The following is a 27,936-nucleotide window of genomic DNA, read 5'->3' on the forward strand; positions in this document are numbered from 1 at the left end:
GTAAGAATGAAAAACAAACAAACATTACTGTCTTGAGTGCAAGTAGCTGATTGATTGCATAGTGTGCCAATGGCATATCACATATGTTTGTATGAATGAACCAGTGAACCAGCTTTGCAAGAGCCTGCCATAACAGTTTCCAGAGCGAGATTGTAATACATATAACACATTTTAATTAAAGCAAGTACTTTATATTTACAGCATAACTCATTTAAATATAAGATGTGTAACTTTGTGTATTTCTGATGTGTGAATCCATAGTGATTTGACAGGTGTGGACAACTCTGAAGGTTTGTGAAGGAGGAAGTGGGGGCAGGCTTTGATAGAGCTGCTCACTTTCACCTAGCTCTTGCAAAAGTCTCAACTCAGTGCTGTTCAATGCTGCACCACTTAGCCAGCTTGCAGTACCAATCTCATCTACACTTCAGTACAAACTTAAATAAAAGCACACTTCTTTTCCAGTAGCCCTCCCTCCTGTGTGTCTGTGTTCAGTTCTTTGCTGCCAAGAGTAGCAACAGTGGTGGAGAATGCAGGCATGATCACAGACCCAAACCTAATGCTATCAGTGGCTCTCAGAGAGAGAAAGGGAAGAGAGAGAGAAAGAGAGATGGCCCTTGAGTGTGGTAGAGGCTTTGGGTGTACACTACACCACCAGATCCCTTCTTGGAACCTCCTAAAACATCACCAAAAAAGCTTGTATTGCTGTCTCACATCTGTGGGATCTCAAAAGGCTTGAACAGAGACCAAGGTATAATTTTCATTAAATGTCCCATTTAATGTCTGAACTGCTTCAGCTGTTGCAAGTGAAGGACCCGAGGATGCCTGACTACCACCCTGAAAGTGTCAGCATGGTAAAAGGTTTAACCAGACCTAGTGAACTACTGTCTGCAAGTTCAATTTATTTGTATAACACTTTTAACAATTCCCATTGTCTCAAAGCAGCTTTATAGAAGTATGGAAACAGAAGAGAGATAAAAAATAAAACAAAATAAAATAAATAACTAAATAAATATAGAATAATAAGAAGAAGAAAAAATAAGGATAAAATAAATAAATGAATATATACAATTAAAGTTTAAAATTCATTTAAAAATATTAACTTAAAATTTAAAATACTATATATCTAACCCTATCCCTAATGAGCAAGCCGGAGGCAACGGCAACTCCCTGCTCATTAGTCACACACAGACACAAACCTACCATATAAACTGGCTTAAGAACAGCCCAATAGTCACACACAGACACAAACCTACCATACAAACTGGCTTAAGAAATGGGTCAAGCCTGCCACAGTACCCTTCACTTTCGCCTGTGTTATGGTACCTTGGTGTAGAATGGAGAACCCCTGTACAAAGGCAAGAGCTCCTGGTCCAGTTTGCAGGCATCTACTCTTCAACACCAGAGCTGACACATCTGGTCCTAAATGAGATCAAGAACCCACCAATAGTTGTGGTACTATCTGGGGTACTATGTTAGCAGGGGTATGCCGAATCCACCAAAGAAGACAATAGAAAGGTATCCTCATCCCACCACCAAAAACAGATATGTACATTTTTAGGGGTGGCAGTATACCTAGCAGTGTCCCTAAACTCTACTCTTTAGCCTTCTATGCTTAAAACCATACCCAGAAAGGTCTACCAGACCAGATGTGCTAGTTCGATTAAGCAGAGCAGGTATTTCAGCAGAAATTTTATTCCTGGTTTTGACTAATGCCATGTGCCACCTAAATCATGGGGATGTACACACTTTAACATAACTTTTATTATTTTAATATACTTATTTTTTAGTTTTGCAAAATATTGAAAAACACATTTAGTGAAAGCTTGTAGATAAAGCTGTATTCAAATGAATTAAAATGTCACCTATTGAGGTTAAGTGGAGTATGCAACTACAGGTGAGTAGTTTTCTAGGGATAGTGCACACAATATTTCCAAACTGTCAGTCATAATCAAAGTGAGGAGGCTTCCATGTTGTGCTCATAATAGCTGAAAAATCAGCAACCCCATGTGAACATTATTATCTATGTCCTGTTGCATACTCTGCAATATAAATACACATCATATGTATAAAAAATGTTTTCACCTTGCTGTGACATGTTTTCTATACATATGATGTGTGTTTACACAGTATGGAACAGAAATTGCATGATGATTAACATAGCCCATTGGAACCCTGCATGTATGTGATGTTTCCAAACTAAGGATATGTGTGCATTTGTTAAACTTTGCTGGAGTTTGTATTGTAATGTCTGTTGCCTCAAGCGACTCCAATCAACTGCTCAGCTGTGCTACTACCGTACTGTTATACATGTATCAGTATTGGCTTCAGCTTATTTAATAGACAGACACAGTATGTGGTTAAATCTAAACCACTCATCATACTTATCACTCTTTTGGGGAAAGTAATGATCAACATTAGAATTATCAATCATATACATTAACTGGATAGATTGTTGCTAATGATACTTGCTGTAGTCTTGCTATAGTTGTGCTGCAGTTTTGGTCCAAAATTTTGCATAAATAATTAAAGTTAAATATAATGCAGCTTCAAACATTCATAGTATAGTAGCGCTGTAAAGGTACGGTTAAAGTAGCTTTTAATAAGCTTTATGTGTTTTGACAGAACAAACAAAAGGCATGATTTTTTGCATGTGCCTTGTTTTTCTTCCAAGGTGTGAAATAACATCATTACTACCTGCAAACAATCAAGATACCACATAAACAAAATATATTTGTAATAATCTAAAAAAAAAAATTATTATATTTTAATAATTCACAATAATTACCATGAAAACTAATAATAATAATAATAATAATAATAATAATAAAGAATTATGCTTTAGTAGCTCTTTTTTTTCTGTTGACACTGTTGTACATATTTTTGGTTTTGTTCTTTTACAAAAAAAAATGTAAACTCTCTGCATAAATGTTATAAATCTCGAAATCATTATCTGTGTATCGTTACAAACATTCATTTTAAAACACGACAAACGCAGCAACAACGTGCCCCTTTCTGTCACATTTCAGCTAGCCCACGCTTTCCGTTAATACGGTTTTTTTCGTCATGCATATCTGAACGCAATAACGCGTGAAACCGTACTGTATCTCGAAGCGTATTGGTTCGTGTAAATGTTTACAGTATGTTTCGACTCTTATTCGGAATACGAAATACGCATGCTCATGTTTTTGCGCATGCGTGTTTAAGCGTAATGCGTGGACTTCATAGCGTCAACTTTGTCATTATACCGTTGTTTAAATTGTGGTGTTGTTAAAGGAAAAGAAGTTGTGGCTTGAGATGAATCAACAATGCACACAAAGACGACAAAACGTTGAAATCACGAAGAATGAAAGCGGTTAGTGTTCATTTCAATGCAAGGCACATAAATCCTGTTAAACGTACGCAGTGTCATTTAGCCAACGCTTTCCGAGAGAGCTGGCTAATTTTTAGCTAGCATGCCAGTCTAACTAGCAAAGCAGCTCGAAAAATGACCCTATCTAAAAACCATGATCATATGATGTTATAAAATGCTAATAGTTATATGGTGTTGATTTGTTGTCGATTAAAATCTGCTTAGCTTAGATAACAATGGTCGAGTACCGTTAATATTTATGTAGATAGCTAGCATACTGTACCGCATTCGATACATCCTGCGGTTAGCGACGCTTAATCCAGTTGGGTATTAACCTGTGGTGTAATAGTGCACAGCTGTACGTAAAAGTGCATTTTTTCGTCAGTCAGGAACAGAAAATATAGCCCTGTATGACTTTGAGACGCTTTTTGCAATACAGGTGCCAAAAACATTTATATCGATATATCCATACATATAATTTATGTAATTTGTAATGTTTTCACCTATACGTATATATATATATATATATATATATATATATATATATATATGTGTGTGTGTATATATGTATATATACACATATATATATATATATATATATATATATATATATATATATATATTTGTATATGTATATATGTGTATATATGTGTATACATATATGAGATACGTTGTTATGTTATGGTTTTAACTAGTCAAAAAATATGACAGTATAAATTGTCTATTTAAATACCGGTTGTTATCTTTGAATTATTTAAAGTGGGTAGGGATAGGTGATGTTATTTTGTAAAAACAACAAAAAAAACCTGTTGATAACCAATTACCTCACCCAATTGTAAGTTTAATTACAGCAGGGTTGCTTATAGATTGCACTAGTTTACTACAATAACCAGATACATAGTTTAGAATTTTTTTTGCTATATTGTTGTTTTTTACATTGAAATACTTCTGAAAAATATTAACACATAATCTGCAGAATTTTACATTTTTAACCAACCTAGTCTGTGTTCCTTTAGTTTAAAAAGAGTAAATTGAAGTATGTTGTGCTTTCTGGATAGCATCTACATTTTATATCTTTTAGTCTCTTAGACTTTTAAGGAAATTCTGTAAAACTGATTAAATTTCTTCTTTTTACTGTACCATTTTTTTCTGAAAACAGAGGCTACCTTGACTTTTATCTTTAAATTTTATTAAAATCAGAAGTTAAAGTTGTTAAAACCTAGTTGTGTAGTGCAGACTAGTGATCCATGCATTTTGCTAAATGTCTTTATTTTTTCCTAAAAAAAAAAGTCTGTCCCAGGTATCTGCTATTTGAAGAAAAAAAGATGACTGAACTTTAACACAATTGTTATGTTTGTATTGCTATGTCTGTAGAAATCTGAGGGGAAATATTTCGTATGTGTTGAGATCAGTTGGCTGAACAGGTCAATGTGCATCACAGAATCAGGGTAAGTAACATATGAAATTTACAAACTCTATGTATCATTGAAGTTATGTGAGCTATTTATTAGACTTACTAATATTAATGATCTTTCATATCTGTGTAATTTATACCTACCAGTCAGACTGAATTAATTATTTAACAGTAAACTGTTTGACATTTCTAAATCCTTGTTTATTCATTTGCCATATATAGCCATTAAACCCTAAATATGAGAAAGACACATCTATATACATATAATTCGGCCATCCTTAAAAATATTTTGGTTTGCAGTAACAGTAAAAAAAAAAAAAAAAAGGTCGGTAGGTAGGTCTATATTTTTTTTAAGTTTCAATGTAAAAAAAAAAAAGTACAATTTTGGTGATGGTGATTACGTAGGTATGAATTTAAACAAATTAGCATATCGTGATGTCACTGTCTGGGTCTTCAACCCGTGCCTTCGGGCGCATCATTGCAAACCTCATTTTGACGAAGGCTATATAGACCACAAACAAATTTGTTTGAATGGTGACCGCGAACATTTGGTTTACTGAAGCCGCAGCCATCATTACCAAGCGCGAACCGTTGACTCTGACAGTGAATGAAAGTATGAGACGAAGCGAATGCACAGGCCATAGTGTGACATCCGTTAACCAATAGTGTTAAACATAGATGACGTCACAGGTTTTTATTTAAAAGAAAGAACGTAGCCTTCGTTTGTATGTAGGCATAGGCAATTTATATATTTACAATACTTAATAAAATATAATTAATATTATTTTATTGCTTTTGTATTAGTTGTTTGAAGAGTAAAAAAATAAAATTGGTCGGTCTTAACGCAAATTTACAACTGGCAAGTTGGTCGGACTTAAAGCAAAAAAAATAAATAAATTGAGTCGGTCCTAAATTGACAGTTACGGCAAACAAGAATATTTTTAAGGATGGCCTTACATTACTATCCTTATAGTACTATATACTATCCTAACGTTGCTTTGCAACAATGTCTATTATTAAAAGCACAATACAAATCAAATTTAATTGAATTATTATATTTTGGAGATTTTTCATTAAGGTGAGTCATAGAGAAGCAAGTTGTCCAAAAAATGCAATGAATATAAGATATGAGGTCATTGGAAGAAAACAGTGGGTAGTTACATGCCTAGTCCAAACAAACATAAACTTAATTCAGTTTAACTGCTACCTGTCTGCATGCACCTTCTCTGTCACATGATCAGAAAAGAGTCTGCACACACACTTGTACAAGTATACAAGAAGTCCTTTTCCCTATCAGTATAAGAGTCTTCATTTGAGTGTAAAGTATGATAGAAAAGACTTTTACCTCAAGTGATGGACAGGTAATATTTATAGTAATAAATAATTTCCCATTCCAAACTTGCAATATTTTTAAATTTCAGCAGTAATGTTTTTGTTTCGTTGGGCTTTGCATCTGGGAACAATTGTTCTGCCTTTGTTGAATTTGTACACCTATGCACCCCAGTTTGGTCACATGCTAATTTCCACCCACCAGCAGTCCCCTGTCACATGACTCCTACTTACTTGGCCAGCTGAAGGCCAACATTTGATTCCTTTGAATCCTTGGAAACTCATGAAGCCTGCAATCCTCAGAGAATATGGCATCCATCAACTAGTGAGCAAGGCCAATTTTCTCGCATTGCTCTCTGCCATGGCTGTGGCAATATTTTATCCACCGATCCTCTGACAATAGGGCACACAGTTTTATCTTGCACTACTCAGGAAACACAAATCAGTCATTCTTAATGTAACTCCAAAACGACCGCTCCTACCAGATGGCCTGCAAGCTTGATGGCTTTATTAGGGATCAGTGACTATAGCCAGATTTCAGTTAGAACCGAAATCACAAGCACTTTTCTACCTCTTTGCTTTCAAACATAGTTTTTTTCTGGACACTGCTTGTTTCAACCAATTTATGTAGTCTTGGTGCTTTTTCCTTGGATCTGGTTGATATATGAATGCTCCAAATTAGTTCAGAACCCCTAAAATGCAAACCCAACTCATTTGTGGATTTGTGGTAACAAATTATGTCCCGTTCCAAATTGCACATTTTTAAATTTTAGTAGTAATATTTTTGTGTCTGATCTTATATAACATGTGTTTCTGATCTTATATACTTGCCATTAATATGCATCTTGGGTTATGAAAATGGTCTAATGTGCCTTAGAAATACATTGCGATCCGATCACACAAAGGTGGTTTAAGACTCACGATATTTGTAATGTGAACTATCCCAGATGGACTGCAGGCTTTTGTTATTGTCCTAACTGGAAAATAAATAATTATTTCAACGCCTTTTGAAAATTTATCTTAATGCCACCAACCACTGCTAGATTAATGGATATTATAGTTGATGCTGTAAATGCAGAGAAAAAAAATGCTTTTTGTAGCTTCTTTTACTCATCCTATTGCCTGGAGGTTAAGTTTCAAATCCTGATGATGACACAGCCATCTGGGATTGCTGGGACTCCACAAAAGCAACAATGTGTGCACTGTCATGAACAAGGGGATGGCTTAAACTTTCCCATAATAATCACATTAACATTTGCATGTGAACTTGTTTATGCTAATTGAGGCATATAGTGCTTTCCTTCTTCACTTGTCCTGGAGAAACATGTGAAAGTCTTCATCCTCCCAGATTTGAAGCTGTCATATAATGGGGTAGACCTAACTTCAGGGTGAGAATTAGCCAAGACTAGGGAGAAAATCAGGGGTTACATCACACAACTGAAATGTCTGAAACAACATGTACAGTTACATGAGATCTTTGGGACATTTTGAGTGAGGGACGCCATCCCGCTCCCGCCCTGCTACTACTCACCTGACTAACTTACCTGTCTAATAAACTACACTATTTAACACAAAATCTAGAATAAACTTTTCTGTTCTCTTTACTTCCTCGAAAGAGAGTAACTCTAACGTGAAAAGTGAAAGAAAAAACAGAAACAAATCACACGATAGCTCTCAGCTCCTGTGAACACTCACACACCCAAACACTCCCAGCATGCCTGACATAACAAATTCATCTTTCCTCCAACAAAAATGTATGAATGACCACCTGTGAGATGTTAATAGAGTATACGCATGTAATTTAGTGCAGTCTAGCATGAATAAAAGGGCAAAATCCCACGTGAACAGGTGATGGCAATGGCGAGTTTGGATCCCTGAAAATGTTAATTTTGTGAATTGAAAGAGGTCCACTATGGTTGGAATTTGTATTCCAATGATTTTCTGAGTAGTACTGATAACCCAGTGCAGACATGTGCAACTTGTGTATCATACCAGAATGCAGGACATCGGCATTCTCTCTGTGGTGCAGTGGTAGAAAGCCACCCTCTGTTATTAAGGCAGATTTGCTTTCTTGAGGTTCCTCAGAAAGAATAGCGGCTGCTATGCTTTCTTAACTTGTGAGGAGGTGTTGGCAGTCCTTTATGATGTGGACACCCAGAAACTCTCTTCATCATGTCTCCTTAGAGAAAGACTGGAGCATAGTCATCACAGGAATTCCTAAACTCAATGATGAACACCATGGTTTTGCTGATATTAAAGCTAAGGTACCATTGCACAGTTTTTCATTACATTGTTCTGTCAACCGCTTGCTTTATAATAGTGTTTGTGTCATTAGTCATAAATGAAGTGCGATTTAAGGTGTGTACTCAACACACACCACTGTAGTGTACCAATACCCCTGTAGTGCGCCATTGAGGAGTAATTCTATACCCATTTTGACAGTCTGGAGTTAATGTGATAAGTCCATAATTCAATTACAGACAGGTTTTTAAAGGTCTTAGATGCATTGCATGTCATCATGCAGTCATTACTGGATTTTTGGAACCAGAATATTTTACCCATGCAAGTTGGCATTTGCACCGGACCTAAAATGTCTGGTTTTAAAGATCAATAATTATAATAACCCGTTACCCAGCATAATGACGGAATTAACCATGGCAATTTGAACAAGCCAACACTCTGAGAACAGGACACACAGGACAGCCTCAATATCTGATGTGGACCACAACAGGATTCACTTGAAACCAATCCCAGGCAACTAAGTTTCAAGAACTAGAGCCATTTTCACTTTGCCATTCATACTGAACTCTGGGCCCAAACAGTGCCAAGTTTCCACTTGTGATCAGTGTCTTTGTACCCCAAAGCATAATGTTTTCCCCTCCATGTTTGACAGTACGGCTGGTGCTCTTGGGGTCATAGGGAGTATTCCTCCTCCTCCAAACACGGCAAATTCAGTTGATGCCAAGGAGCTCGATTTTGGTCTCATCTGTCCACAACACTTTAACCCAGTTCTCATCTGATTCATTCAGATGTTCATTGCCAAACTTCAGACGTGCCTGTACATATGCTTTCTTGAGCAGGGGGACCTTGCGGGCCCTGCAGCATTTCAGTCCTGCACGGCATAGTGTGTTACTAATTCTTTCTTGGTGACTATGGTCCCAGCTGCCTTGAGATCATTGACAATATCCTCCCATATAGTTATGGGCTGATTCCTCACCATTCTTATGATCATTGAAACTCCATGAGGTGAGGTCTTGCATGGAGCCCCAGACTGTGTGTTATTTTGTGTTTCCTCCATTTGCAAATAATTGCAGCAACTGTTGTCCCCTTCTCACCAAGCTGCTTGGTGATGGTCTTGTAACCCATTCCAGCCTTGTGTATGGCGACAATCTTGTTCCCGACATCCTTGGACAGCTCTTTGGGCTTGGCCATGGTGGAGAGTTTGGAATCTGATTGATTGATTGTATTTGTGTAAAGGTGACTTTTATACAGGTAACGAGCTGAGATTAGGAGCACTCCCTTTAAGAGTCAGGAGCACTGCCTTTAAGAGTCCTTTAAGACACCGGGGAGCCAGAATTCTTGTTGATTGATAGGATCAAATAATTATTTCATTCCCTAAAATGCAAATCAATTAATTATAGAACTTTTTTGAAAAGCGGTTTTCTAGATTTTTTTGTTGTTATTCTGTCTCTCACTAAAATAAATAAAATGTCCGCCTAGACGGTGAAGGCGAAAGTGTGGCTGTTATGGAGGCCTGTTGGTGTGTCTAAGAGCTCACCTGCTGGATGTCTCTGCTGCCTTCAGGCACTTACTGGATACGAGTGATGGCGGTCTGGTTCTGGATGTTGGCTTCCCGGAGAATGAGGTGCTTCGACCCTGTCGCCCAGCCTCCCCCCGGCTCCAATTTCGCGGAGTGAACCTCCATCAGCTGAAGCCTCTGCCCCGGGCTCCCCAGGATGCTGGAGTACATCGCCAGGCTCCATCCTCTACCAGGTTTGGCTTGCTAAATGCCAGATTACTGGCCAACAAATCCTCCTGCGATACTGGCCAACAAAACTTTCTTCACTTTTTTTTGCATGGCTGAAACATGGCTCACTGTAGAGGACTCCAGCGCCCTGTCCGAGCTTATGCTAGAGGGCTACGGCTGTTTTAATTCCCCACAGTTATCGGGCTGAGCAGGCGAAATGGCGATTGTTTACAATGAGGATTTTAAGTGCAAGCAGCTATCATTCTTGTCTTCTGTTTTCAGTTGGGAATTGGCGGCATTTGAAATCGGTTGCTCTAAACCCGTGTTGTGTGCTGTCATTTGTCAGCCTCCTAGATATAATAAGGACTTTAGCAAAGACTTTTTTGATTTTCTGACAAGGATTATGCCTAATTATGACCGCGTCCTTATTCTTCGGGATTTTAATATCCATCTGTGTTCACCCTTAGTGAAGGACATTTTAAATCTTTCTGACTCCTTCAATCTGGTCAAGCCTGTGGCTGGTCCAACAGATGAACTTGGACATACATTCATGTAGCTTGCGTGTGTTTAACTTGGAGATCTGTGATATTGTGTTTTCTGACCATATGCCCATTCTGTTAGAGGTGGGCTTTTCCTTTGTCCTGCAGTTAAAACTCCTGTCCCTGCCTTGTTTTGTCAGATTTTTCCTCTGCTGGTCAGTTCTCTGCTGCTTTTGAGCAGCTCGGCCACCGCCTCATGCACAGGACTTAATTGGCTAGTTTCTCTCCTGTTGCTGTTTCCAAGATGGCGGCCCGGCAGTAGAATGCAGCGGCCGCTCCGGATACAGTAAAAAAAAATTGGAATTCATCCGACTTGAACGCACTACACAGCGAGAGTTTAGAAACTGTTGCGTCTGTTTTCACGGAGACGTGGCTCAGCGTCAGAGTTCCGGATGTTGTATACTGTATGTTTGTACACAGGTTTATTTTAATGAACGAGACGAGACATGTGCTTTTTGAGCCGTGTGCTTCTCTTTACTGACTTCCGCAACTGCAAGGCATAAGCAATCAATAGAACATCAGTCCGACACACAAGTCAACTTAATCGAATACAGAGTGTGTCCAACCAAATCCACCACATCCCCCATTTTTAGCCAAACTTAAGATATTTAACTTACATTCAAGGTGATCCAGTCAAATCTACTTATGTGCATATTAAACTCTATCAGACAGAAACTTTAAATACTTGACTAATTTAACTAACCAAAACACCATTGTAAACATTTACTCCCAAGTGATCTTTGTAAACATCAATCCCTTCAAATTTCTTTTGCTTAATCTGTTACCGAATACAGGACTCTGTCCATTAACATATGTGCAGGGGATTCATTCAGGCCTGTCACTGGTGTGTTTCTTAGTGACAGTAATATCAGATGTGGGTCTGTGCCTGTTTGCATCGCTTTCTTCAATGCATGTTTAACAGTCTTTATTGCTCTTTCAGCAAGTCCATTGGACTGGGGGTATCCAGGACTGGAGAATATGAACTTAAAGTCCCATGATGCTGCAAATGACTTCATCTTGTAGCTGGCAAATGGAACAATTCTTTCGGGATACCATGTCTAGCAAAGACTAATTTCATTTTTTGTATTACTGAGTGGGCTGATTTGTCAGGTAAGTTCAGTACCTTTGGGTATTTTGTCAGATAGTCCACTAGCAGTAGATAAGACTGACCTCTCAACTCGAAGATATCCACTCCGACCTTCATGCATGGTAGTTCTGGAACGTCATGTGTGATGAGTGGCTCTTTCTGATGTCGTGGCTGGAGTTGTTGACACGGCGCACATTTCTCCACCCTCATTTCTATATCTTGCGCCATTCCTGGCCAATAGAGGGATTTTCTCGCTTTGGCCTTTGTTCTCTGGATACCTTGGTGAGCTATGTGTAGCTTTTCTAAGATGACTTTTTTGAAGCTCTGAGGTATGATTATTTTGTCTCCTACCATCACAATTCCGTTCTGTATGCTGATTCTGTGTCGCATAGGCCAGTAACTGTGTAGGTTGTTGTTCACGCTTCGTCTTTTCAGTGGCCAGCCGGTTTCAACCTTCTTACACAGATCTTGCAACACCTAGTCTGCAGCAGTGGCCTCTTTCAGCTGTTGAAGTGTCTGTGGGCTCAATGCATCACTGGCCTCCAAGCCATGCACAACTTTCTCATCATAGAGGTCTTCACCTTCTTCAGCCTCTCTATTTACAGTTGCACGGGACAGCATATCAGCAATATACATATGCTTGCCCGGTGTATATGCACTGTTCAGTTCATAATTTTGTAGTTGTAAGGGCATTCGCTGCAAACGTGCTGGGCCTTGCACAGCTGTTTCTGCATGATGTTCTCGAGGGGTTGATGATCTGACTGCACTGTCACTGGCTTGCCGTATATATACGGGTGGAACTTTCTCGCTGCGAAGAGTATGGCGAGTAACTCTTTCTCAATTTGAGCATATCTTTGCTCAGTATCAGTGAGTGCTCGTGATGCGTAACACACGGTGTGTCCCTCTTGCAGGAGACAGGCTCCCAGGCCGTCTTTTGAGGAGTCTGCTTGTATTGTTAGTCGCTTTTTGTGATCATAAAATCTAAGCACAGGTGATTTTGTGAGAGCGGTCTTGTTACGACCTACGTTTTTGTATTTGGTATGTGTTTGTTTTCTTTTCTCTTTTTTTCTGTCATGCTCTAATAGGTTGCCCAATGATGATTTCCGCTCTCTCTCTATTGGCGGTTCAGAAGATGCGTGGTCTTTATAAGGGCGCTTCCGGCGTTCAACGGGGAGCTCATTTTTGGTTCGGCCGCGTTTGGGTAGGGAGCTCCGGGATCCCTCCTCCGGGCGATGATCAAACTTGCCATCTTTCAGTGAAAATGTGCCTCTTGAACAACCTGTTGATCATGTTCTTTTGTCCTTAACCCTCTGGAGTTGATGAACACGTATACGCGTTTTGTGGCATAATCTCCTGTTAAGGCACAAATGAACTTAAATTACACTTTCAGTTTCGATCGTACAGACAAGAGCAATACATCAATCGAATCTGTAAAGGGTCTACTTTTATTTGTATACACACATAACAACAAAACACTGTGCTTTTGTAGAATAAAGAAAATAAACAGAGTGCGTTCTCTGCCATCTCGGTCTCGGTCACCACTCTTCACAGACACACAAATAAAACAACCCGAATCTCAGCGAATACTTGCCTCAAATACAAGATAAATATATGCATAGAAAGCTTGAAATGTCTACTTTCAAATAAACAAATTCAAGTCAAAAACAAATAATTTATTTTTATGTAATTCGTAAGAAAGTAAGGAGTGGTCCGGTTTCTCCTGTTTCGCCTAATTATAGCTAATGTGTTCCCGCCTATGTCTGAGCGCGCTGTTCATATGCAAATGAACTGAGGTGATTCAGGTGATCACGTACACGCCCCCGAGACACAGGAATGACTCAGTACATGAAATCCGGACCCGTGTGCTTTGCACAGCAAAGCATGGTAAGAGGCGGGACACTACTTGGAAATGCCAGGCATGTGATGGTCACTTGTGTGTTCAGCTGAAAAGGAACTGTTTCCTAGAGTGGCACAAATATGTATAACTGTTCAATTCTGGGTACTATGTGACAGAGTAGGTTATTGGGCTTCTACGAACCTTACACCCTTTTTTATCTTGCACTCTTCCTGTTGACACTTTTTTTTTTTGCTGCACAGTTTTGCCCTGCTTGTGTCTTCTGTGTTATTACTAACTTCTAAAGTGATTTTGTGTGATAGTTAAATATTCTAAATAAACTACAAACAAAAAATATACACATTTATTTTGTCCTCACATTCTGTCTTGTAACTCCTCTCTCAGTCACATACCTGCCTGAAAGGCTCATTATGCAGCTCATTATGCGGGCCTTTGTCTTCTCAGGTGTGAATCACATTAATATTCATAATAGTTGACACCTACTCGCATATGCCCTTTACAAACAAAAAGTGTCTTAGGAAATTTAAATCAATATATTGTTTTCTGTGAGCGAGTAAACGATGATTTTCACATGATGATTTTGAAGCAAAAACTCTAGGTTACAAGATCCAGCTCTCAAAATTCTTGTGAACCGATGTTCTGTATGTGTTTTATGGCCTTATTCAAGTGATTTAAAATATTTCATTTTTCACTAACCACGCATAAACATTGTTTTCTCAAAAACAGAATCATGTACATACATGCTGCTCACATATTATTGTAGTCCAGTTTGTGCTGATTACAGTGATATTAGATTTTAGCCATTTATGTCTTTATAAGCAACTGAAAAAAGCTCAAATGTCAGGGGATGACAGAACTTCTCCAGGCCCTAAAAATACCCTCAGACTTCAGAGGGTTAAAGTGACTCCTTAAGCACGTGGAGCATAGGGGTGTCCAGCCTATTTATTTTGATATCTTGGTTTGTACTTTGTTTTTCGTTAGGGAGTTAGGGAAGTTAAATGTATTTTAGTTTAAGTCCATTTAGGACACTTAACCCCTTCCTCCTTTTGCTTTTAAGAGTTGTTTTGTTTGTTATTTTGGCCTTTGGACACCCCGAAGAGATGCTCCCTTTCACCTGTTATATTTATTCTTAATAAATTTAATCCTATCCCTTAATTAGTTTGGTGAATGTGTTTTATTATCGACCGGAGTGATTTAAAACTGGGATTCCACTATCTCAACTCTGTTCCTTTATTACGCCCTCTCTGAGGTTTCGATTTCCCCTAGACGCGGGGCATAATAGGTCTTTAAACTCTCTAAAGCAGCGCTATGATGGGGATTCCTCTGCCATGCCGCATCCTTTCTCAGCAATATCCTTAGAGGCGCTGTGAGTGAACTGCCCCATGGTGAGTTAAAAGTGCATAGTTTCGAGGATGGTTCATCCAACTTGATCTGCTAGTAACCGTCTTTTTCATCAAGAATGGTGAAGATGGACTTTCCCGCCAGGTTACTGCACACATCTTCAGGAGTGGGAATGGAATAATGCTGGCGTTTTATTGCCTTGTTCAGGTCACAAGGATCCAAGCATACCCTCAGTGTACCATTCTTCTTTTCTGTTATGACGAGGCTGTTTACCCACTCTGTGGGTTCCGTTACAGGAGATATAACACCTCTATGTACAAGATCCTGAAGTGTGTCTTTCAGCTTGTCTCGAACAGACAGTGGAATATTTCTGCATCCATGGATCACAGGTGTAACTGTTGGGTCAACATGTATATGATGGACTCCTGGGAACTCACCCAACCCTGTGAAGACTGATGGATGCATCTTGATCAGCTGTTCTTTGGTTGACGCCGACTTTTTTGCAAGCAGCTCGATCCTCTTCACAAGCTGCAGCTCCTCACATGCTGCACTCCCCAGAATCGGCATGTCAGATTGATCGGACACATAGAACTGTAATGTAGCTGTAGCTTTGTCTGTCTTACATTTCAGTGACACAACACCTTTCGGGGTGGCGCGTGTTCCCCCAAATGCTACTAACACCGTTGATGTAGGCTGTAGAGTAACTGGACTGGGGAACTTCTGGACAATGGATAGAGGTAGCACATTTGCCTCTGCAACAGTGTCTAGTTTGAATTTTATCTCCACACCTCGGATGATGGCTGTTGTGTACCACAAACTATCTTTTATCTGTTCCAACTTGTGCACTTGAGCACGTCTTAAAATGCCAATGTACATTGAGTCTGTTTCATTCATTATGCTATGCACTGTCTTTGCTCTGCTATCATTGCGTTTGATAGTGCTTTTACCGCACATATGACACACTGCTCCAAATGCTGGGCATTGGCGTGGCTCATGGCTCTTCCCATATCTGCGACATTTTTGTGTTGCTGGTTTCTTACTGCTTTTATTCCTTTGCAGATGGTTTTCTATGTTCTGCTGCTTTGTCTGTGGCATTTATTTGAGATTCTTGGACAGCAGTCGCATTTTGCATTGCCTATATCTCTGTTTTAGCTAACTCGGTTGCCCTGCATATTTCAATGGCTCTGTGTAATGATAAATCGTTTTCACGGAGCAATCTTTCTTTGAGATTAGGGTATGTTATGCTAAACATAATCTTGTTTCTAAGCATGTCGTTCTCACTTGCACCAAACTCACAGTCTTTGCTTTTTTGTCTCAGCTCTGTGATGAATCTGTCCACTGTAATGCCTTCTGCCATGGGATGAGACCAGAATTGATGCCTCTCAAACACGTTTTTTGTGGACTGCAGTAGCATCGGAATGCTGTGAGCACGTCTTCCATCGTCTCGTTCTCTTCATCGACGAGAGTGACGTTGAGTGTGTTATACACTTCTAGCGCCTCTTCTCCAATTGTGTGAAGCAGAATAGCAAGTTTGACTTTCTCTTCTTTAGCGCTCGCTTCCGTCGCCGTCATATACAGACGAAAATGCTGCTCCCATCTTCGACAATTTTCCGCTAAATTACCGGTTAACACTAGTGACGAGGGCGGCTTAAACTGTTCCATGCTCGTCTACCGTTAGCATGCAAAGTTTTTTTTTTTTTTTTTTTTTTAAGCTGGCGTGCAAGACAGTTCACATGAATCAAAACAGTTTGTGGTACTCACTCCACCAGCACTTCTGACACCAGATTGTATACTGTATGTTTATTTTAATGAACGAGACGAGACATGTGCTTTGTGAGCCGTGTGCTTCTCTTTACTGACTTCCGCAACTGCAAGGCATAAGCAATCAATAGAACATTAGTCCGACACACAAGTCAACTTAATCGAATACAGAGACGCCACCATTCACCTTTATGGGCTCACCTCGTTTCATGGCCGCAGAAATGCAGCTCTGTATGGTAAGGCTCGTGGTGGTGGTGTGTGTGTTTACATCAACACAGAATGGTGCAAGAACTCTGTGCTCTTTTCTAGTTACTGCTCATCACTAGTGGAGTTTGTGACTGTTAAATGCAGGCCATTTTATTTACCACGGGAATTCACCACGGTTTTCATTTTCGAAGTGTACATTCCCCCCAGCACTAATGCTGAAGAGGCTTTATGTGAACTCTATGGGGCTATTAGCTATCTACAGAACATTCACCCCAGACTGTTTATCATCACCGGAGGTCATGCAAATCTCAAATTAGTGCTCCCTAATTTCCATCAGTATGTGGACTTCGCAATGAGAGGGGAATTTTTGCACACTGGATCTTGTTTACACAAACATTCCTGGTGCGTATTGTGCGGAGCCCCACCACCACCACCTTGGCTACTCAGACCACATCTCAGCATTCCAGCATACAGACCACTGGTCAGAAGCTCTAAACCAGTTCTGAAGCAGGTGAAAACCTGGATATCAGGAGCCACCTCTGCTCTTCAGGACTGCTTTGAGCGCACTGACAGGAACATCTTCAGGGAGCCTGCAACCAATGGTGACTCCACAAACTTGGAGGAGTACACGGCATCAGTGACCAGCTACATCGGCAAGTGCATTGATGATGTGATCGTCTTCCAAGACCATCACCAAATGCTCCATCCAGAAGCCGTGTGACTGCTAAAGTGCATGCGCTGCTGAAGACTAGAGACCTAGCCTTCAGAACAGGGGACAGGGCAGCCCTAAGAACAGCAAGGGCCAAACTGCGAAGTGTGCACATGCCCAGACAATCCACAGCCACTTCCAGGACAGCAGAGACACCTGATGCATGTGGCAGGGCATACATTCGATCACAAACTACAAGACAACTTCATCTGCCTGTGATAGTGATGCCTCCCTCCCAGATGCGCTGAATGACTTCTATCAATGACTTCGGTTTGAGGTGCAGAACAACATAGAGGCAAGGAAGACCATCCCTCCCCCCAACGATCAGGTACTCTGTCTATCCACGGCCGACATGAGGAGAACTCTACGCAGAGTTAATCTACCGAAGGTTGCTGGACCAGACAACATTCCTGGCAGGGTGCTCAGGGAATGCGCAGAACAGCTAGCGGATGTCTTCACTAACAGCTTGAACATTTTCCTGAGCAGCACTGTTGTTCTTACGTGCCTCAAGACAACCAGCATTGTCCCCGTCCCAAAGAAGTCTACAGAGTGAATCTATCGTCCCGTCTCACTCACACCCATTGTAGAAGTGCAAGCTCATCATGAGGCACATCAAGACCCAGTTACCACCCTCACTGGACCCCCTACTGTTTGCGTATCGTCCAAACCACTCCACGGACAATATCATTGCCACGGGCCTTTATTTAGCCCTCACCCAACTGGACAATAAAGACACTTATGTACGAATGCTGTTCATAGATTTTATTTCAGCATTTAACACAATCATCCCTCAGCACCTGATTGAGAAGCTGAGCCTGCTGGGACTGAACACCACCCTCTGGAACTGGATACTGGACTTCCTGACTGGGAGACCTCAGACAGTCCGGATCAGGAACAGCATCTCCAGCACCACAACCCTGAGTACTGAAGTCTCTCACGATCAGCTTATTGCTGACTCACGACTGTGCAGCAATGCACTAATCAAACCATATCATTAAATTCGCCAATGACACGACCGTCTTATCAGCAAGAACGACGTCAGCATACAGAGTGGAGGTGCAACAGCTAACTGCCTAGTGTAGAGCCAGCAACTTGTCTCTGAATTTTGATAAAACTAAAGAGATGGTTGTTGATCTTAGGAGAGCACAGAGCAACCACTCTCCGCTGAACATCGACAGATCATCTGTAGAGATCATCAAGACTACCAAGTTTCTTGGTGTTCATCTAGCAGAGAACTTCATTTGGTCACTCATAACCAGCTCCATCACCAAGAAAGCCCAGCAGCATCTATACTTTACAAAGGCTGAGAAAAGCCCCTCTTCCTCCCCCTATCCTGACGACATTCTACAGAAGGACCATTGAGAGCATTCTGAGCAGCTGCATCAATGTCTGGTTTGGAAACTGCACCATCTCAAATCGCAAGACCCTGCAGTGGATAGTGAGAACAGCTGAGAAGAGCATTGGAGTCTCTCTTCCCTCTATCATGGATGTTTACAACACGCTGCATCTGTAAAGCCAACAGCATTCTGGATGAACACACACCCCTCACACAAACTCTTCACCCTCCTGTCATCTGGAAAAAGGTACTGAAGCATTTGGGCCCTCACGACCAGACTGTGTAACAGCTTCTTTCCATAAGCCATCAGACTCCTCAATAACTGAACTTACACACACACACACACACACACACGCACAGTCAACTGTATGGATTGCAATGGCCCACACCAAATACACACTTTTCCAATTTACATCCATGTCTACAGCACCACCATATCAAACTGTTTACATGCTGTTCTGCACACAGTTTTTGCTCTTTGCACATGCTGTCTCACATTTCATGTGCTTTTTAATACAATTGACTGTTCTTAATGCCTCTGCTTGCTTGGAAGCCTCCTCTGAGTTGTCTTTCTACAGTTTTATGTGGATAAGGTTGCCACTATCAGGGCTCTTATCTCTCCTACTGTTACTGCCGCCTCTGTTCCTTGCTGTGCTGTTTCTGACTGTTTTCAGCCTTTAACTGTCACATTTAGAGTATGAGGTTTGCCATATTAACCCCTCAGGTTCTCTCTGTGATGCTTTCCCCCCTCGATTGTTTAAAGAGGTTTTTGGCATTTGGCATCTCAATTTTGTTAACAACAGTTTATCCTCTGGTGTGGTTCCTACTGATCTTAAACATGCAGTAGTACAACCACAAACCAGGAAACCTGGTCTTGATCACTCTGTGCTAGCTGCCTTCATGTCTATTTCCAGGCTGCTTTTCCTTTCTAAGGTTTTAGAAACACTTGTATACATACAATCATTTTTTGATGAACAAGACATCCTGGAGGTTTTCCAATCCAGCTTTAAAACATTTCATACCATAGAGTCAGCTTTGTTAAGGGTTTTTAATGACATTCTTATTGCGCCTAATGCTGGTGACTTTGTGATCCTTGTCCTGCTAGACCTAACCACTGCCTTTGACACAGATAACCACATTCTAATATCTTGCTTAGATCAACTTGTGTGTATTTGTGGCCCTGTTTTAAGGTGGTTTAGGTTCTACTTAACAAATAGTACTTTTTCTGTGGGTCTTGCTAGTATTGAATCCTCCACTGCTCCGTTGTCCTCCACTGCTCTGTGTAAATTATCTTTAGACACCATGGGATCTCTCTCCATTGTTATGCTGATGACACCCAGATCTATATACCTGTAAAGCGAAAGGAGGGTTTCTCTATTGCACATTTCCTTGCATGTCTTAATGACCTTAAAGCTTGGATGGCGTTAAACTATATTTTAATGATAAGACAGAGCTGGTGATGTTTACATTACATTTACATTTCTGCCATTTAGCAGACACCCTTATTCAGAGTGACTTACATTTTTATTGTAATTTATACAACTGAGCAATTGAAGGTTAAGGGGCCCAGCAGTTGCTCAGGAGCCCAGCAGGGGAACCTTGGTGTACATGGGATTCGAAGTCATGACTTTCCGATCAGGTGTCCAACACCTTAGCCACTAGGCTAACTACATCCACATTGTTTGGCCCCTTGCCATCGCATGTTAGACCCCTGATAGCTAATTTTGGTTTTAAATCTGATCTTAAATTGGATAGCCAAATTGGTGCAGTGGTGAAGTCCAGGTTCTTTCACCTAAGGCGCTTAGCAAAAATAAAACCTCTGGTGTCCAGGCAACAATTTGAGATGGTAACCTATGCCATTATTACATCCTGGCTTAATTACTGTAATGCACTTTATATTGGTCTTAGCCAGTCTTCTGTCTCTTCTCCAACTTGTTCAAAAAGCTGCTGCACGTCTTTTAAATGGTTCAGGGAAATTTGACATTACAAAGCCTGAATGTTTCTACACATGTAGCATACCAGAAAAAAAACACAATTTCAACACCAAGCAGACAGAAAAAAATACATAAAGATTGTGTACGCAACAAAACTGCAGAGATTCTTCATATTCCAACAGTATAAGGATCAAAACTCAAAGAAATAGATGCAAAAAACACTGAACTTTCGCACAGCCATGACACTAAATTTGCTCTTACCTTTGGTCTTTCACGGTTATAAATCATATTCTAATATAAAACTCCACTCTTTTCTTATAATCCCATGTCTGTGTCACTAAAAAAACTTTTGTTTGTTGCCTATGCTCCTTGAATCCAGGTGTATCAAGCTTGTAGCATCATTGATCCCACCAAAGGCTCAAAGCTGCAATCAGTGCCAAGTGTCAACATCAACAAAGTGCTGGTTAAAGGGTCTGAATACTAAAGCAAACTTGATATTAGGTTTCTTCACATTGTGGATGTTTCAGAAATCTGATGTTTCAGAAACATTATCAAACGTCAATGGGAAGTCATTAATTATCACATAGTTTGACTCATTTTTAAAGCCTAAAGATAACTGAATTAACCTAAACAACCCTGGTCAAAACTTTACATATTCTTGAATGTTTGGCCACATTATAAACAGGTTGACACACAGAGGTTTAAATGGCTATTAAAGGGAGGTTTCCCCATCTGTGACCCAATTTTATTGTAATTAGTGTCTATGCATAAATAGTTAGTGAGTTTCTAAGCTCATGCTTGGCTGGATACTGCTGGATACTTGGCTGGATACTGCACCATGGGGCGGACAAAAGAACTGCCAATGCACCTGCATAATAAGGGATTTGAACTTTATAAAGCAGGAAAATGATTTAAAAAGATATCTCAAGAAATGCCAGTCAGTACTGTCCAAACTCTTATAAAGTGGTGGAAAATAAGAGTTTCTGTTGATAATAAGCAGTCAGGTAGAACAAAAAAGATTTCACCCAATACTGCCAGAAAAAAATTTTGTGATGCAAATAAAACCTACAAACAAGCTCGAGAGTAATACAGGCTGCTCTGTAAAAAAACGTGGTGCTGTTGTTTGAAGGAGCACAATAAGGAGGTACTCTAACACAAATGACCTGCATGGTCAAGTTGCCAGGAAAAAACTGTTACTGTGCCCATGCCACAAAAAGGTGTGGCTTCAGTATTCCAGACAGCACCTAGACAAGCCTCACAGCTTCTTGAGCAGAATCATTTAAAGACCAAAATTTTACTTTGTCACAACCATAAATGCTATGTTTGGAGAGGAGTCAACAAGGCCTACAGTGAAAAGTACACCATCCCCACTGTAAAACATGGTGGTAGATCTTTTATATTTTGGGGCTGTGTGAGCTCCAGTGGCAAATCTTTTTTTACCTGACCCACGAAGCCTGATCCACGAACACTGTTGTCATGGTTGTACATGATCTTTGATCTCATGTTCCTAACAATATGGGATGTTCAAAGACCATGTGGAACCATGACAACAGTGTCCTTGGAGCAGGCAGATTTAAGGGTTTTGCTCAAGATCCCCACAGTGGTAGATTAGTGGCTTAAGGACTTCAACACATTACATTGGCATTAGCAGCCCAGAGCCTTACCCACAGAACCATTATTTCCCAGATAAAGGTTTATCTTTTTATCTGGGAAAAGTTGAGCAGGGGTGGACAAATTCTTTAGATGAATTCTCCAGATTTTTCCAGTTGCTCTGCATTGTGCTTTTATATTATATGGCCAAAGTTTTGTTGGTATTTGTTAAAGTTTTGCCGAAACATTGGAAGCTTTTCCTTCAATTTGTCCTCCCTTAATCTTGGACTAAGTGCCCTAAATTAGTTCCAGCATGAAAAAGTAAAGGTTTGTGAAGACATGGTTTGCTAAATTTAATGTACAACTCAACACATTAGTGGCCTCAAAGCCCTAATATCAACTTCACTGAACACCTTTTGCATTTGAGGAATTAGAATCCTAGCTGTATCCTTGCATAACCTCCCTGGTGTTCTTGAGGATGAATGTGGACAAATCCCCACAGCCATATTCCAATATCAAGTGAAATGCCTTCCTAAAAGAGTGGAGACCATGTAGTGTATGTGACAATTAATTACCTAATTGGATACTTTAAACATTTCTTTATTTCACCATTTTAGTTTCTATGTTTGGGCCTCCTTGTCTTCACAATATAGTATACATATTTATCACTACACCTGTACCTGATGGAGGGATAACTGTTGAAACATCCCTAATGTCAGACATCAATTTTTTAACTAAAGAGGCTTCTGTTGTTTACTCCTATGTAATATTGATGTACTTCAGAAGATATCAATGGAAAATTGGAAAAGTGGTGCCTGGATTTGCAAATGTGGTGTATATTTAATATAGCAAACTTTTATACATTGATGTTAAATTTCAGCTTCAAGTAGTGACCTGCTTTATAGGCATTATACATTTCTAGTTTGATTTTGTAATTCATGAAATTCAGTATTACATATAATTTTGGTCATTAATTCATGATTAAAATGCAAGCTGTCTTTTTGTTTTAATGGTAATAAATATTCTTATCACAATTGCGCTATTTGTTTTCTGTAGCACTCTAGAGGTAACACACTAGAGGTCATGATCAAACAGTGGCTCTATGTAGTAATATTGTGTCTTTATGCCTGGAATTCCAGGGTTTCCCACAGAAAAGTTGTTAGATAAGGCGGTAGGGTTCGGCGGGTGGGTGGGGCCCAGGGGGGCGGGGCAGTCGGCGCTTCTTTGTGAGATAGACCACAGACTCTGTACTACATTTAACAATTATTTATTTAACAATAAAATATAAAATTTAAATAACATATAATAATAAATAAGAAAGTGCAAAACAACATTCAAAATTTTGCAGACACGCATTTTATCAACTGGCTAGTTATCCTACAGACAGTGACGGACCATGTCTGTCTCTCATTTCAGCCGTGTGGCGCGCGTGCCAGCTCGCGTTGTGAAGCACGTCCGCGCTATTCTCCGAGATGCACTTGACGGCCTTTTGTGCAGCGGAATTTTTTATTTTTTTTTGGGCGTCCTAGATAAGGCGGTAGGGTTTCCAAGTTCCAAGCCGGGCCGCCCGAACTGAAAAGCGCTGCGGGAAACCCTGAATTCCTCACAGTACAATAAACATTTGAATGATGAAATATAGGATGAATAGATATTACTGAATTTCCTTTTCATTTGACATCCACTGAATTAATGTGTTGCACATTCTTTCCTAACTCATGTTTTCCCGTTCTCTTTTTTAGATGCTGTCCTGACTCAAGATGACAAGCGAGAGAATGAAAGGAATACCTTTTATGCTTGGTATCCAGTATTTCTAGATCCCAGATTTCACTCTATTCCATCTGCACTTTGGGGATCACTGACTGGTTGAATCAGTAACCTCCTTAATAGAGGGAGGAATTGATGTAACTCTGTAACCGGGGAAAATATTATATTATTGTAATTGCTTTCAATGGAAAGTTTAGATGCTTGGAGTTTCTAAATTATCTTTCAGGAACACATAAATGTTATATTCATCCCACAACTTTTCTCACTTTTTTATTGAATAGTTTCCTGAATCAGATTTTAAGTCTTGGTTGAATAACATGGCATACAATTCACTTGATTTTTCAACTGGAAATGATTTCATCTGCACAGAATGTGGTGAAGGGTTTGGCCAGTACCCAAAACTGATCAATCACATGGCAAATCATGGACCCATTGGCCCATTTTCTTCAATTTCTGAAACTGCAGCTAATGGTTGTGACAAACCTATTGAATTTGCACTTCATGAAAATGGAACACTCACAGTGGTTGATAGATCTGCTTTATCAAACTTCTCATTCTTGTTTGGAAAACCCATGTCAAAGATATTGTCGAACCCAACACATTATCAGGATTCCTTTCCAAGCAAAGTAGCAGATAGAGACCATGCCCAGTGTAGATGTGAGAGATGTGGTCAAGTGTTTAGGAACCAGAGAAGTTTACAACAACATCAACGCTATCGTCCCCTTGAACAAGGGTTTAAATGTACCTTATGTTGCAAGGTCTTTTATGATAGAGAGAGCCTTCGTGGGCACCTTCAGAATCATGCCCATGAACGTTTTTACAGTTGTGGACATTGTGGAAAACGTTTTTTAAGACAAGAGACCTTGTTGTTACATCAGAAAGAATGGCATGGGTTTCTTGGATCCAGGAGTTCAGGTAAATTTGATGAGGACCGCGAAAACGGTATAGATAAATCATATCCTTGCAAGATTTGTGGCCTGCGTTTCTTTTGGTTATCAGACTTGCAGAGCCATCTGCTTAATCATTCTTATATCAGCAAAGCAACTGATGATCCCACACAAAAAGAGAACATACAGGAACAAGATGAGAGTAGTCCTAAAAAAAGTGCCTCCCATTCTCCTGATGATTCTACTGACCGATCATATCGTTGTGGCTTGTGTGGAGGACACTTTAATTGCTTGTCAGATTTGAAAGACCATCATCTTTCAGATCATCCAGATGAGGACTCTTCTGAGCCAGTATCTGAGATTAAACGACAATCAGTTAATTATTATGGTATAATGCGTCAAACAGTTTCAAAACACCAAACTCAACGAATGGATCTATTGAGGCCACGAATGAGAGGTAGACCAAGAGGAGGTGCTTCCAGAGGTAATCCACACTCTAAAGTATTTCCTTGCAAACAATGCCATCGTGTTTTTGTACACTCCAGTAGCCTTTCCCGACATATGCGATACCATAAGGGTACCCTTCACACATGCCTTTATTGTGGGAGACACTTTCCACAAAGATGTGATGTCACAAGGCATGTTGCCATGTACCATAGTTCAGACATAAAGCCTAAGGCAGATAGTGAAAAATTAGACCAAGAAGATGAAACTGCTACACGTGAGTCACCAAAAATGGAGACAGGCAATGGGAGTGATCATGAAGATCAGGACACTGTAGACCAGCAGTCACCAAAACCACCAGACAACGAGGAGTTGCCAGATACTCAAGAGACCTCTCTACTCAAACCCCGGATGACCTACAAATGCAAGGACTGTGGTAGAGTCTTTAGGCTACTTAGCGTATTTCAGCGACATGGCCGATACCACAGAATAAACCCTTCTCGGGTATTGTTAAGTTGTCCTCGTTGTCCATGTCGCTTTACCTTCCGCTCTGCTCTTGAGCGCCATCTAGAGAATCATGATAAAGAAGGATCCGAGAAGCATGGTCAGGAAGCATCCCCAACAGAGGCAGAGACAAATACAGAGTATGTGGAAAATGATGATGATTTGAGTGTTGAACGGAGTGAGTCAGATGCTGAATCAAAAGATGTATTATATGAATGCACTGAATGTACTGAGACTTTCACAGAACTACAGCTATTCCTCAAACATCAAAGCACTCATGGTTGAAAGACAATTTGAAGAGAGGGCATCTTGATCTGTTTCATACAATGCCACAGCTGTGATGTTGTGCAACAAATCAAGTACATACATCAAGTACATCAAGGTTTTCTAAAATAGTTTCAAAAGTGAAAACTGAATTTGTACTAAAAATTGGTACTTTGAACCATTTGTTTCCTACTGTGAAGGTTCTTACACCTAGCTGTCTATCCATCTTAATTTTTCACTTACATTTAGTCACTTACCCTGAAACATTGGGTTTGTCCTCTACAGGGCCCCACTCATATCTGACTTTGCAGTGTGTACTCATTTGATATTGAATGTCTTCAGAGCTGCCACTTACTGATTACCAAGACCATTTGATTTACATGTTTAGTTCCCTTCCCAGTTTTCTTTAGTAGGCTCTGGTTAAATATTGGGTGGTGTACTGCTCATAGAAATAAGTGTTTCCATTATTTTAACAATTTTTAAAAAGATGTACTGAAAAAAGTATTTGTATGCACAGTATATATAATTGGTGCCATCAGGTTATATAGCCTCCTTTACAGCAACTGACTACAGAGAATAAATTCTAATTTACTGCTAAAACCCAAGATGTACCCTTAAAATAACAGCCTGGTCTGGCATTTTGGTTCTGTCAGGTTCAGCCATTATTGTCAGAAGTCCAGAGTGAAATCATGTTAGTTGATTTTGTTAGAGCTATGGGTACAGTTGTAATTAAGTTCACTGATGCAGAAATTTGAAGATTTGTATTGAGGGCTTTCTCGGGACTAAAATCATGCTTGTTTACAAAATGCACCCCAGGTCCATTGCCAAGGAAAAGTGCTTTTAATTCAGAAGACTAACTTCAAATATAATGACTGCATTTGCAGTTAGGAGACCAATTGTGATTTGAGGACAAGTTAGTTCTGAATTTTCATCTGGCTTTATCCTGTTCTGCTGTAAAGACTATACATATATATTTGTAATTGTTTCTGTGGTGTGAGGTGATTTTTTTAATAATGACTGAAACAACTGCAGATCTCTTGTGTACTTGTATTAATAAAGTTCAATATTTTACATTATGTGAAATGTATTTTTTTATGTTTGTGCATCAGGGTGGGGTGAAACAATTTTCCATAAATTCCAATAATTATTTTTTACTTTGGTAACTCCAAATGTCAAGTCATGATATATGACCAGGTGTTTTGTTAAGGGCTGAAGAGATTATTTTTGTACCTATCTTAAATAGGTATGGTGCAAAGATATTTGCCACTGTGTACTGCAGTTTTTGGTTAAAGGATCTGATAGTTTGAGCTAACTTGATCCTAACATTTATCCAGGTCATAGGGAACATGTTGGGTTGTAACAGCTTGTTTTACTGTTTAATTTGTATACATAAAGCAGAGGTTCTTCAGTTTATTCCTAGCGACCTCAACAGTCCTGGCCCAACTTTGTCAAATCTGGGTTCTTGTTACTTGTCTTAAGAAGGGTTTTCCTAAAGCAACACTGGGTTATCAAGTAGTTAGGGAAAGAATAGGGCCACAAGTTTTGGTACACATGATATAACCTGCCACTTTGGAGTTCATACTTTTGCATTTACCCTGGCCAGTTTGTATAAAAACAATAATACACAAAGGTTCATATATGGCTCCTTGGCTTGC

The 27,936-nt window shown here is 39.8% G+C and overlaps 1 protein-coding gene across 1 annotated transcript; it reads left to right on the top strand.

Annotated features, from left to right (window-relative positions):
• The first annotated feature begins 3,173 nt into the window (after positions 1–3,173).
• On the top strand, positions 3,174–27,352 carry si:dkeyp-84f3.5 (uncharacterized protein LOC334144 homolog). Its single transcript, XM_060870855.1, has 3 exons — positions 3,174–3,352; positions 4,724–4,797; positions 24,158–27,352. The coding sequence occupies exon 3, from the start codon at positions 24,500–24,502 to the stop codon at positions 26,300–26,302; it is 1,803 nt and encodes a 600-aa protein (XP_060726838.1). The 5' UTR covers positions 3,174–3,352; positions 4,724–4,797; positions 24,158–24,499; the 3' UTR covers positions 26,303–27,352.
• The last annotated feature ends 584 nt before the right edge of the window (positions 27,353–27,936 follow it).

This window comes from Tachysurus vachellii, chromosome 5, assembly GCF_030014155.1.
Source record: "Tachysurus vachellii isolate PV-2020 chromosome 5, HZAU_Pvac_v1, whole genome shotgun sequence".
Classification (NCBI taxonomy): domain Eukaryota; kingdom Metazoa; phylum Chordata; class Actinopteri; order Siluriformes; family Bagridae; genus Tachysurus; species Tachysurus vachellii.